General features: G+C 30.6%; 1 protein-coding gene across 1 annotated transcript in view; it reads right to left on the bottom strand.

Annotated features, from left to right (window-relative positions):
* The window catches only part of LOC139484325 (ankyrin-1-like), a 33301-nt gene extending 25219 nt beyond the window's left edge, over window positions 1-8082 (bottom strand). The window contains exons 1-7 of the mRNA XM_071268062.1: window positions 8005-8082; window positions 6382-6480; window positions 5307-5405; window positions 4102-4200; window positions 3196-3294; window positions 1411-1509; window positions 876-974 (exon numbers count right to left, since the gene is read on the bottom strand). Of these exons, the coding sequence (XP_071124163.1) occupies window positions 876-974; window positions 1411-1509; window positions 3196-3294; window positions 4102-4200; window positions 5307-5405; window positions 6382-6480; window positions 8005-8082 (672 nt within the window). The remainder of the gene's footprint in view (window positions 1-875; window positions 975-1410; window positions 1510-3195; window positions 3295-4101; window positions 4201-5306; window positions 5406-6381; window positions 6481-8004) is intronic.
* Between the last annotated feature and the right edge of the window lie 4444 nt (window positions 8083-12526).

Genomic DNA, 12526 nt, shown 5'->3' with positions numbered 1-12526 from the left:
TGATATTTCGATTCATTTAACTTTTAATTAGTAATATCTTTAAATCCTTGGCACTCTTTATTCCCTTACCGTATACGACGAAAATTTTTACATCTGTGACCGTATTTATTTTATGTAAGTTTCTCAAATCAATCATAAAGTGGTTGAGCAATTGAGAAAAGGAGATTTTCTAATTTTTTATTCATTCATGCTGATTGTTTTAATACTTCTGTTCAGATTGTAGAAGCATTTAAACGTTTTATTATAACTTTTATCTAGTTTGATTCAATGTTGATCCCAAACCAAAATTATATGAATGATCATACGTAACAACTGGAGCAGGTTAATCCGCCCTAGATAATTATAAGTCACACATGCTGTCACCCGCTTCAAACTATTAGCTTCAGAAATAAATTTAATTTTGCTTTCTCATAGTAAATTTCCATTTTGTAAATAATAATAAAACTTAAATGGAGGTCAGGTTCCAAATATTTTCTACCATTCTCAGGCACAGTTTATTTAATTTTTCAAGCTGTTACGTTCAAAACCGCTTGATTTTTATGCTAATAAATACTGTAAATGCATTATATGGTTATTTTTGTGTTTGTTTCATTGTTGTAAAACTGTTTCATTAATAAATAACCAACGTTTTGTTATTCATATTTTACATTTTTATGTCTAACATGTTAAAAATGTTCAGTTTAACTTTAAAATGTTTTCTTGTTCACAGAAAGAATATCTATACATTTATACTACTGTTTTGTAAGAGATTTCAATGAAATACTCAGTATTGATTTATATCATAGATAACAGGGAATGTGAAAGTCTTCTTCAGGTGTAGGGACTAATTTTCTCTATAAACATAACATGAATTAACTCATTAATTCAATACTCACGTCTGCATATTTTGCGTTTGGATCTGCAGCCTTGTCAAGGAGAACAGTAACTACTTCTATGTGTCCTTTCTCTGCTGATAAATGTAGTGATGTCTTGCCCTGTGCAGCAATGATACAATTGGATATTTCGAATTATTCAACTTAATTGATCTATTCATATCATTGTCATGCACTTTTTATTCGATTACCGTATACAACGAAAACGTTGTACATCTGTGACCGTACATATTTAATGTAAGTTTCTCAAATCAATCATAAAGTTGTTGAGCAATTGAAAAAACAATATATAAAAACGTGTGTTATGAAATAATAATAAAAAAAAAAACAAACAACCGAACTCTATTTTATTTTGTTATTTTCAAAGGCGATTATTAATGTTTCATTCTTTTATGCTGATTGTTCAAATATTTCTTTTTAGGTTGTATAAGCATTAAAACGTTTAACTATAACGTTTATCAAGTTTGATTCAATGTTGCTTCCAAACCAAAATTATTGATCCTTACTTAAGAATAAAAAAGAATATAAATATACTCACGTATGCAGTTTTACCGTTGGGATCTGCAGCATGATCAAGGAGAACAGTGACTACTTCCATGTGACCATTGTCTGATGCCAAATGTAGTGCTGTCCAGCCCTGTGCAGCAATGATACATTTTGATATTTCGATTCATTAAAGTTTTAATAAATAAATTTATTGACGTGCACTTTTTATTCTCTTACCGTATACGACGAAAATATTTACATCTGTGACCGTATTTATTATATGTAAGTTTCTCAAATCAATCATAAATTGGTTGGGCAATTGAGAAAAACAATATACAAAAACATGTGTTATGAAATTTGAAGAAAATTTTTTATTTTTATTTACTTTAAAAGGAGTTTTTTAATTTTTCATCAATTTATGCTGATTGTTTAAATAGTTCTGTTCAGATTGTAGAAGCGTTTAAACGTTTAATTATAACTGTTATCAAGTTTAATTCAAAGTTGTTTTCAAAACAAAAATCACTGATCCTTACTTAAGTATAAAAAAATATATGGATTATCATGCGTAACAACTGGATCAGGTTAATCCGCCATTGATGTTTCTCAGTTACACAGGCTGTCACACGCTTCAAACTAGTTGCTATTAAGCACAGTATATTTTAAAAAAGGTTTAGAACAATATTTCAAAATCAATCATATATTTTTACGAACTTAATTTGGATGACATCGACTATTGCAACTTTGCTTTTCTACAGGCACATCTATTTGATTCACATATTTTTTACCACAACATTTTTATAAACCTTTAAAATTCGATTAAAATTTTCCTACACGTCTTAGAGAAATAAAAATTTAATTACAAACATCTGACGTACTTAAACTAGAAGCTCTCAAGAACTTTTGTCGCTCATCTGATCTATTTTGGTTTTGGACATCGTGTAAAAATCAATTAAAATCATAACAGATACTGCAAATCATTCGTACTGCTTCTGTTTTATACATTTAGTTGTGTCAGTTCTCTCAGTTTGAATTTCTTGTTCATTTGCACATAAAATTCTCAAAACAGATGTTCCATAACCTTTTTCATCTGTCCATTTGTTTTAACATACCACAAAAAACATGGATGCATTGTGGATTTACACTTATAACATTGTTATGCCCCACCTACGATAGTAGAGGTGCATTGTGTTTTCTGGTCTGTGCGTCCGTTCGCCTGTCCGTTCGTCTGTGCGTCTGTCCCGCTTCAGGTTATAGTTTTGTCAAGGTAGTTTTTGATGACGTTGAAGTCCAATCAACTTAAAACTTATTACACATGTTCCCTATTATATGATCTTTTTAATTTTTATGCCAAATTATTGTTGTGCTACTGTCTGTTTGTTGAATTCCCAATTTTTTTGTTGTTCATATTCATGTTTTATTTTGTTTTGTTTAAACTGTTCGGTTCAAACAGAGAGATTTTGTCGTTTTGTCATGTTGATGAAAAAAAGGAGTATGAGAAAAACCCGAACTCCAAGGCAATTTAGAAAACAGAGAATAACATAAACAAAATCAATTGATATTTATCAACGGTACAATAGAAAACAACAACTGCATTATTTGAATCACATAAATAAAATGAAACGGTATCAATCAACGGTACAAGTGACAAACAACTGCCTTATTTAAATCTTACATCTAAACTTTTGGTTTATTAAAGAAATTTAATGGAATACTCAGTTATAAATTATATCATAGATAACAGTGAATAGTAAGTGTACCATGTTTGCCTTCTTCGGGTATAGGGATCAATTGCCTGTGTGAACATGACACGACATGACCTCTTTAAATATTTACTCACGTCTGCAGTTTTTGCGTTTGGATGTGCAGCATGGTCAAGGAGAATGGTAACTACTTTTTTGTGTCCATTTCTTGATGATAAATGAAGTGCTGTTTCGCCCTGTGAAGTAACGGTAGAATTGTATATTTCGATTCATTTAACTTTATGGATATCTTTAAATTATTGTCATGCACTTGTCCTTTTAGATAAATTCAGCCGTATAAGAAAAGCAAAATGAGAATGTTAAATTTGATGTATGCCTTTTTGTGCTACTTTGCTACATTTGTTGTTTATGTAGTGATATTAAGATGATAACACGATATTGACTGTTGTACCCCTATTTTTGACATTTTTACTCTTTGAGTATGTTTGTTTTGTTCATGCATCGTTGACAATGTAATGGAATTTGATGCGACTGTCATACAAGTGAGAGGTTTAGCTAGCTATAAAACCAGGTTCAATCCACCATTTTCTACATTAGAAAATGCCTGTACCAAGTCAGGAATATGACAGCTGTTATCCATTCGTTTGATGTGTTTGGACTTTTGATTTTGCCTTTTGATTTTTGATTTTCCTCGGAGTTCAGTATTTTTGTGTTTTTACTTTTTTCTTACCGTATACGATGAAAACGTATTACATCTGTGATCATATTTTTTTGTGTGATTTTTAAAATTTATTCCTCAAACGGCTGAGCAATTGTCAAAAATATCATATCAAACATGCGTGAAGAAATTAAAATAAATTAAAAATGTGATTTAAATAGTATTTCGATCTTATTGTTTGAATCATTTTTCTTTTTATAAACCTTATTTGGTCTAGAGAATTAGTCAAAACCAAGCAGAGAGCATTACTAACATTAAACACGCTGCTTCGAAAATGAACAAAAAACTAGAAATCTCTGTTTGCAAGCTTCAGATTGACACTTACTTTTGATATTTCTGCATTTGCATCTGTTCCTCTACGGAGTAATTCACTTACAATGTCTATGTATCCAAATTTAGCTGCGAAATGGAGTGCTAACCATCCCTAAAATCATTACAATTATTCGAGTTTGTATCATGTTTATGTAACTAATTGTGTCCAACTTAATTGATTTAAATGATCAAATTTGATTACTATGGTATGGTGACAAATTCGTTGATTTTTTTCAATGATACTTCATCGAAAAATAGTTTTCTTCATATTAGCGTATATGACAGTTTTTTCCTTACCTTTTGGTTCTCGAACTTTTGCTTCTGAAAGTCAATTGTGCCGAATGTTCCAACAAAACTATGGCTTCCATGAATTATTTCGATTCTATTAGGACAAATTCAGTAATAATAACAAAACTGCAGCGAGGATGTGTATGCCGTATGTGTGGCTGTTTTTTTTTACTCCCTATTAGATAATGCTTAAACATTTCAATAAATATGTAGCTTGCATTACTTATTTAGTAAATAACCGCTAGAAAAAAATATATTTAATAATATAATACTCAAACCCAAGATTTGCAATTTGTTATTAACATGTATCTTGTATGTAACCGTTAAATTCAAAATTGACATTTCGTAACCAAGGAGCCGACATTAAGACTCGCTGAAATCAGCTGATATGCGAAAAATGCAACAGAAAAGAAACAAAATAAAACAAACACTTCCTCAAAAATCTAACATAATAAGAATTTTGATAGTTTACGTAACGTTTTCTGATGCCAAATATAGTGCTGTCCAGTCCTGTGCAGCAATGATACATTTTGATATTTCGAATCATTAAACGTATATTTAAATCATTGCCATGCACTTTTTATTCGCTTACCGTATACAACAAAAACGTTGTACATCTGTGACCGTATATATTTTATGTAGGTTTCTCAAATCAATCATAAAGTTATTCAGCAATTGAAATACAATATACAAAACGTGTATTAAAATTAAAAAAAAAACAAACAAGCGAACTCTTTTTTTTTCTATTGTTCAAAGGCGATTATTAATTTTTCATTCGTTTATGCTGATTGTTCTAATACTTATATTTAGGTTGTATAAGCATTTAAATGTTTAATTATAACATTTATCCAGTTTGATTCAATGTTGCTCCCAAACCAACAATTATTGATCCTTACTTAAGAATAATAAAAAATATATGAATATACTCACGTTTGTAGCTTTACCGTTGGGATCTGCATCATGATCAAGGAGAACAGTGACTACTTCCATGTGACCATCTTCTGATGCCAAATGTAGTGCTGTCCAGTCCTGAGCAGCAATGATACAATTTGATATTTCGATTCATTAAACTTTTAAAGTAATATCTTTAAATCATTGTCATGCACTTTTTATTCTCTTACCGTATACGACGAAAATTTTTACATCTGTGACCGTATTTATTTTATGTAAGTTTCTCAAATCAATCATAAAGTGGTTGAGCAATTGAGAAATACAATATACAAAAACGTGTGTTAGGAAATTTGAAGACAAAAAAAATACTCTATCTTTTTTTACTTTAAAAGGAGATTTTTAATTTTTTATTCATTCATGCTGATTGTTTAAATACTTCTGTTCAGATTGTAGAAGCATTTAAACATTTTATTATAACTTTTATCTAGTTTGATTCAATGTTGATCCCAAACCAAAATTATATGAATGATCATACGTAACAACTGGAGCAGGTTAATCCGCCCTAGATAATTATAAGTCACACATGCTGTCACCCGCTTCAAACTATTAGCTTCAGAAATAAATTTAATTTTGCTTTCTCATAGTAAATTTCCATTTTGTAAATAATAATAAAACTTAAATGGAGGTCAGGTTCCAAATATTTTCTACCATTCTCAGGCACAGTTTATTTAATTTTTCAAGCTGTTACGTTCAAAACCGCTCGATTTTTATGCTAATAAATACTGTAAATGCATTATATGATTATTTTTGTGTTTGTTTCATTGTTGTAAAACTGTTTCATTAATAAATAACCAACGTTTTGTTATTCCTATTTTACATTTTTATGTCTAACATGTTAAAAATGTTCAGTTTAACTTTAAAATGTTTTCGTATTCACAGAAAGAAGATTTATACATTTATACTACTGTTTTGTTGGACATTTCAATAAAACATATTAGATACTCAGTTCTGATTCATATCATATATTACAGGGAATGTGAAAGTCTTCTCCAGGTGTAGGGACTAATTTTCACTAAAAACATAACATGAATTAACTCATTAATTTAATACTCACGTCTGCATCTTTGGCATTGGGATCTGCATCCTTGTCAAGGAGAACAGTAACTACTTCTATATGTCCTTTCTTTGATGATAAATCTAGTGCTGTCCAGCCCTGTGCAGCAATAATACAATTTGATATTTCGAATCATTTAACCTAATTGATATATTTATATCATTGTCATGCACTTTTTATTCGCATACCGGATACGATGACAACGTTTTACATCAGTGACTGTATTTACTTGATGTAAGTTTCTCAAATCTATTATAAAGTTGTTGAGCAAATTAAAAAAACAATATACAAAAACATGTGTTAGAAAATTAAAAAAAAATTAACCGAACTCTTTCTTTTTTTGATTTTAAAACGCGATTTTTTAATTTTTCATTTGTTAATGCTGATTGTTCAAATATTTCTATTCGGGTTGTAGAAGCATTTAAACGTTTAGATATAACGTTTATCCATTTTGATTCAAAGTTGCTCCCAAACCAAAATTATTGATCCTTACTGAAGTATACAAAAAATATATAAATATACTCACGGCTGCAGTTTTTACGTTGGGATCTGCAGAATGGTCAAGGAGAACAGTGACTACTTCCGTGAGACCATTGTATGATGCCAAATGAAGTGCTGTCCAACCCTGTACAGCAATGACACAATTTGATATTTCGATTCATTTAAATTTTAATTAGTAATATCTTTAAATCATTGTCTTGTACATTTTATTCCCTTACCGTATACGACGAAAACGTTTACATCTGTGACGTATTTATTTTATGTAAGTTTCTCAAATCAATCATAAAGTGGTTGAACAATTGAGAAATACAATATACAAAAACGTGTGTTAGGAAATTTGAAGAAAAAAAACTACTCTATCTTTTTTTACTTTAAAAGGAGATTTTAATTTTTTATTCATTCATGCTGATTGTTCAAGTATTTCTGTTCAGATTGTAGAAGCATTTAAACGTGTAATTATAATTTTTATCCAGGTTTATTCAAAGTTTATCCCAAAAAAAAATTATCGATCCTTACTTAAGTATAAAAAATCATAAGAATTAACATACGTAACCACTGGATCAAGTTAATCGGCCCTAGATGATTATCAGTCACACAGGCTGTCACCCGCTTCAAATTAGTTGCTTTTGAAATTGATTCAATTTTGCTTTCTTAAGGTAGATTTCCATTTTATAAATAGTTATAAAAATTAAATGGAGGTCAGGTTCTAGCTCTTTTTTTAACATTCTCATTCACAGTTTTTCATATTTCTGACTGTTACATGTACATTCAAAACCGCTCAATTCGTATGCTTAAAAATACTGTAAATGCTTTACTAATATTACAGTCCTAAGTATGAAATCGTTCAAATTATAATGGCATATTGTTATTCTAAACTGTTTCCCAAAATTGATCGCCCTGAAGATCATATAAAACATTTTATTAAAATAAAGTATGTCAATAAAGGTATTTATTTGTAAATATTGCCGGTATTTTTAACGACCATTCTGTTAAAGAACAAATTCCTGGATATTTTTATAATACTGAACTCCCTCTTATTTGTTATATTTACAAGAAATCTACCCGAAAATATGTGTTTAATAATAGCCAATTGTGTAAAGAGTTAATTATTATTAAAAATACACCTATGTCATGTAATTGCAGTAATTCCGAATACACTTGTGGTCCCATTTCCCATGTCATACTAGGAGACCTGAACATCGTTCGCGACCGAGAGTTAAAATCATTCCTCAGTAAAGGACCTAAATATCGTCCCCCGTCAATTATTATTTGGAATGAGTGTCGTAATATCATCCACGACTCACTCCGTAACTACTGTTTGAAATGGGTAAAACAGGAAAAAGCTGACAAAAATCTTTGGACTCTTTTTTTAGTTCCGTAATGAAGATAGTTGATATTCGAATACAACATTTTAAAGAACATTTTACACTTAACAACAACCAAAAAAACCCTATTTCGAGTATCAAACATAAACTGAAAGAACTAGCCAAGGAATTTCTTTTTGTCTCGGCTGATAAAGCTGCTAATAACATCATTATTGTTTGACGTAAATTTTATATTGAGGCTCTGCAAAAGGAAATCACGAATTCACCAACATTCCAACATACTTCATTTTCATAAAACGACATCTGTAACAAACACGAAGTTTCAGCTACTTCTTTACAAGCAGAACCAAAAAAAAAATGTACAATGGAAGTCCCAACTTTGTATTGGCTTCCGAAGCTACAAAAAAAACCCTTACAAATATAGATTTATTTCATCTTCAAGCCATTGTTCCACTACTAAATTGTCTATTTTACTTACTAGTACACTTGGTACAATAACAAAAACCTGATAATAAATTGTTCAAATAAGGCCTTTGAAAATAGTGGAATTAATTACTTTTGGAGTGTCAAAAACTCGTTGGAAGTATTTGATAAATTGCATGCATATATTGGTGATTTTGAATCTGTTCAAAGTTTTGATTCGTCTACCCTATATACCACTTTGCCTCATATTCTTATCAAGAAAAATTCACATCCAAAATTAACTGGGCATTTAAAAAGTCAGAATGCGAGTACATATGTTCAAACTCTTTAAGGTCATTTTTTAGTAGCAATAAACAAAAGAACTATGTCAATTGAACATGCTTTGATACTATATATGCGCTTGAATTTTTACTTGATAACATCTTTGTTCGCGTCAAGTTGTTGGCATTCCAATGGGGACTAACTGTGCACCACTTATTGCGGACCTGTGTTTGTATTGTTATGAGTTGCAATTTATTGCTAAAATTAGCAAAGACCCATCGAAACAACATTTGATACAAAAATTTAACAATACTTTTAAATATTTGGATGATATATTGGCTCTCAATAATGACGACTTCACTATGTATACTAAAGAAATTTATCCTTTTGAACTTACTTTAAATAAAGCCCTTTCCTCGATCTTGATATTTTTATCATTAACGGAAAGATTAATACAAAAAATTATGATAAAAGAGATGAGTTTTCTTTCCTATCGTTAATTATCCATTTTTAGATGGTGACGTTCCCCTGTCAAATCTTATGGTGTTTATATATCTCAAATTGTACGATTTACTCGTGTATGTAACAATGTATTATATTTTAGCGAGAGAAATTTATGTATTACTGAAAAATCATTACACCAGGGTTGTCGATATCACAAACTAGTCAAAACATTTACTAAATTTTATCATCGGTATAAGGTAATAATTCGTAAATATAACTCAACATGCAGACATCTTATACGTTCAGTTATTTCACATCCAATCTTTTATGGTGATATTCTTCACAAAGCACAAAAATGTCAGTATTCACCTCAAAAGCTTACAAAACCTTTAAACAGACTTATTAAGAAGGGATACAGTGACGATATTGTTGTCAGGTCATTAAAGATTGCATATTTTGGCTTTAATATTGATTCACTTATAGGGACTTTGCATCGGAACTAAATACATTCATTTCAAAAACAGTTGTTGGCATGACACGGGTTATGTTCTTCTCATATATTTTATGATAGTATGATACTGAACCCCTAACGGTAGGGATTGTGCCTGATATTCATATGATGGAGACATAATCGTTCAATCAGTTTAATTGAGGCCTGGAGCTGGCATGTCAGTTAACTGCTAATAGTCTGTTGTTATTTATGTATTATTGTCATTTTCTTTTTTTTTCTTTTGTTACGCTCTTTTGACATCGGACTCGGACTTCTCTTGAACTGAATTGTAATGTGCGTATTGTTATGCGTTTACTTTTTTACATTGGCTACATGTATAGGGGGAGGGTTGAGATCTCATATAAACATGTTTAACCCCGCCGCAATTTTGCGCCTGTCCCAAGTCAGGAGCCTCTAGCCTTTGTTAGTCTTGTATGATTTTTAATTTAAGTTTCTTGTGTATAATTCGGAGTTTGGTATGACGTCCATTATCACTGTACTAGTATACATATTTTTTTAGGGGCCAGCTGGAGGACACCTAAGAGTGCGGGAGTTTCTCGCTACATTGAAGACACATTGGTGGCCTTCGGTTGGTGTCTGCTCTATGGTCGGGTTGTTGTCGCTTTGACACATTCCCCACTTCCTTTCTAAATTTTATTTATATGGTTATTTTTGTGTTTGTTTCATTGTTGTGAAGCTGTATTTTTAATAAAATAATCACACATTTTGTTATTCATATTTTACATATTGGTGTCTAACATGTTTAAAATGTTCAGTTTTTAGTAAAAAAAGGTTTTCGTGTTCACAGAAATATGGTTTATACAGTTATAATACTGTTTTGTTAGAGATTAAAATGAAACGTGCGAAATACTGAGTTCTTATTTATATCATAGGTTACAGGTTATGTGAAGGTCTTCATCAGGTAAAGACATTAGTTTTTTTCATGAACATAACATGAATAAAATCATTAACTATATACTCACGACTGCAGATTTTGCGTTTGGATCTGCATCATGGTCGAGGAGAACAGTAACTACTTCGATGTGTCCTTTCTCTGATGATAAATGTAGTGCTGTCCATCCCTATGCAGCAATGATACAATTTGATATTTCGATTCATTTAACTTTATTGATATTCTTAACTCATCGTCATGCACTTTTTTTCTCACAGTATACGACGTGAACGTTTTACATCTGTGACTGTATTTATTTTATGTAAGTTTCTCAAATCTATCATAGAGTTGTTGAGCAATTGCAAAAAAAAAAACAATATACAAAAAACGTGAGTTAGGAAATAAAAAAAAAAAACAACCGAACTCATCATTTTATGATTTTTAAAGGTGATTTTTAATTTTTCATTCGTTTATGCTGATTGCCCAAATATTTTTGTCCAGGTTGTAGAAACATTTAAACGTTTAATTATAACGTTGATCCAGTTTGATTCAAAGTTGCTCCCAAACAAAAGATCATTGAAACTTACTTAAGAATAAAAAAATTATATGAATATACTCACGTCTATATTTTGTACGTTGGGATGTGCAGCATGGTCAAGGAGAACAGTGACTACTTCCATGTGACTATTGGCTGATGCCGAATGAAGTGCTGTCCAACCCTGTACAGCAATGATATATAATTTGATATTTCGATTCATTTAACTTTTAATAAGTAATATCTTTAAATCATTGTCAAAAACCCGAGCTCTGTCTTTTTTTTGACTTGCAAAGGGGATTTTTAAACTAGGATTCCCTCTTATTGTTTTAATGATTTTTCCGAGGAGACTTTGCTTCTGAAAGTCCTTGACGGCTGATATTTCCAAAAAAGCATTTACTTGCCGAATTGTAAATGTTTGGCTATTGTCCATATAATCGGTTCATGCACTGTTAGGTGTTAAATCGTTTTGAAAGCATTGTTTGTTTTTATATATATAATCGTTATAATTAAATTTAGATAAGCACTTCGTGGATTCAAATATCTCAGCAAAAGGAAATTTGTTTATATTTGGAATATATGAGTGGAGCATAACTCAATTTATAACTATATAAATTGATCATAATTAAAAAAAGTAAGTTTATCGATTAAAAATTAAGATGCCGTTTATCAATATGGCAATTGTAGTGAAGATGAGGATACAAACCATTTTTCATATTCCCAGGCAAAGTAATTGTTATAAATTTCAGGCTGTTATATTCAAAACCGATTGATGTTGCTGCTTATAAATAAGGTATTTGCTTAATAAAGTTACATTGTGTATGTTTGGTTTTGTTTTATTGTTGTACTACTGTCTCCTTCTTGAATTCCCAAATGTTTTGTTGTTCATATTCATTTTTTGTAAATATTGACAATGCAATTTCCCATAGGAACTCCTTTTACGGATAAAACTGTACCACTTTTACTATGAAGTTTTGAAAAAAATCCTAGAATTTAAAGTTCATATGCGCTACAATTTTTTGAAAGGTCAAAATATAGGGCTGTGCGGCATGTTTTCAACGTTTATATGCCCTAAACTTTTCATAGTTTAAATTTAGATGTGGTGTGAGTGCAACAACTTTTCATCCAAATAACAATTTAAAAGTAAGCCATTATAGGTCAATGTACGGCCTTCAACACGGAGCATTGGCTCACACCGAACAATAAGCTATAAAGGGCCCCAGAATTACAAGTGTAAAACCATTCAAACGGGAAAACCAACGGTCTAATCTATA

Source organism: Mytilus edulis, chromosome 8 (genome assembly GCF_963676685.1).
Source record: "Mytilus edulis chromosome 8, xbMytEdul2.2, whole genome shotgun sequence".
NCBI lineage: Eukaryota > Metazoa > Mollusca > Bivalvia > Mytilida > Mytilidae > Mytilus > Mytilus edulis.
Note: the sequence above shows the minus strand (reverse complement) of the source record. Positions and strands in the feature narration are given on the sequence as shown.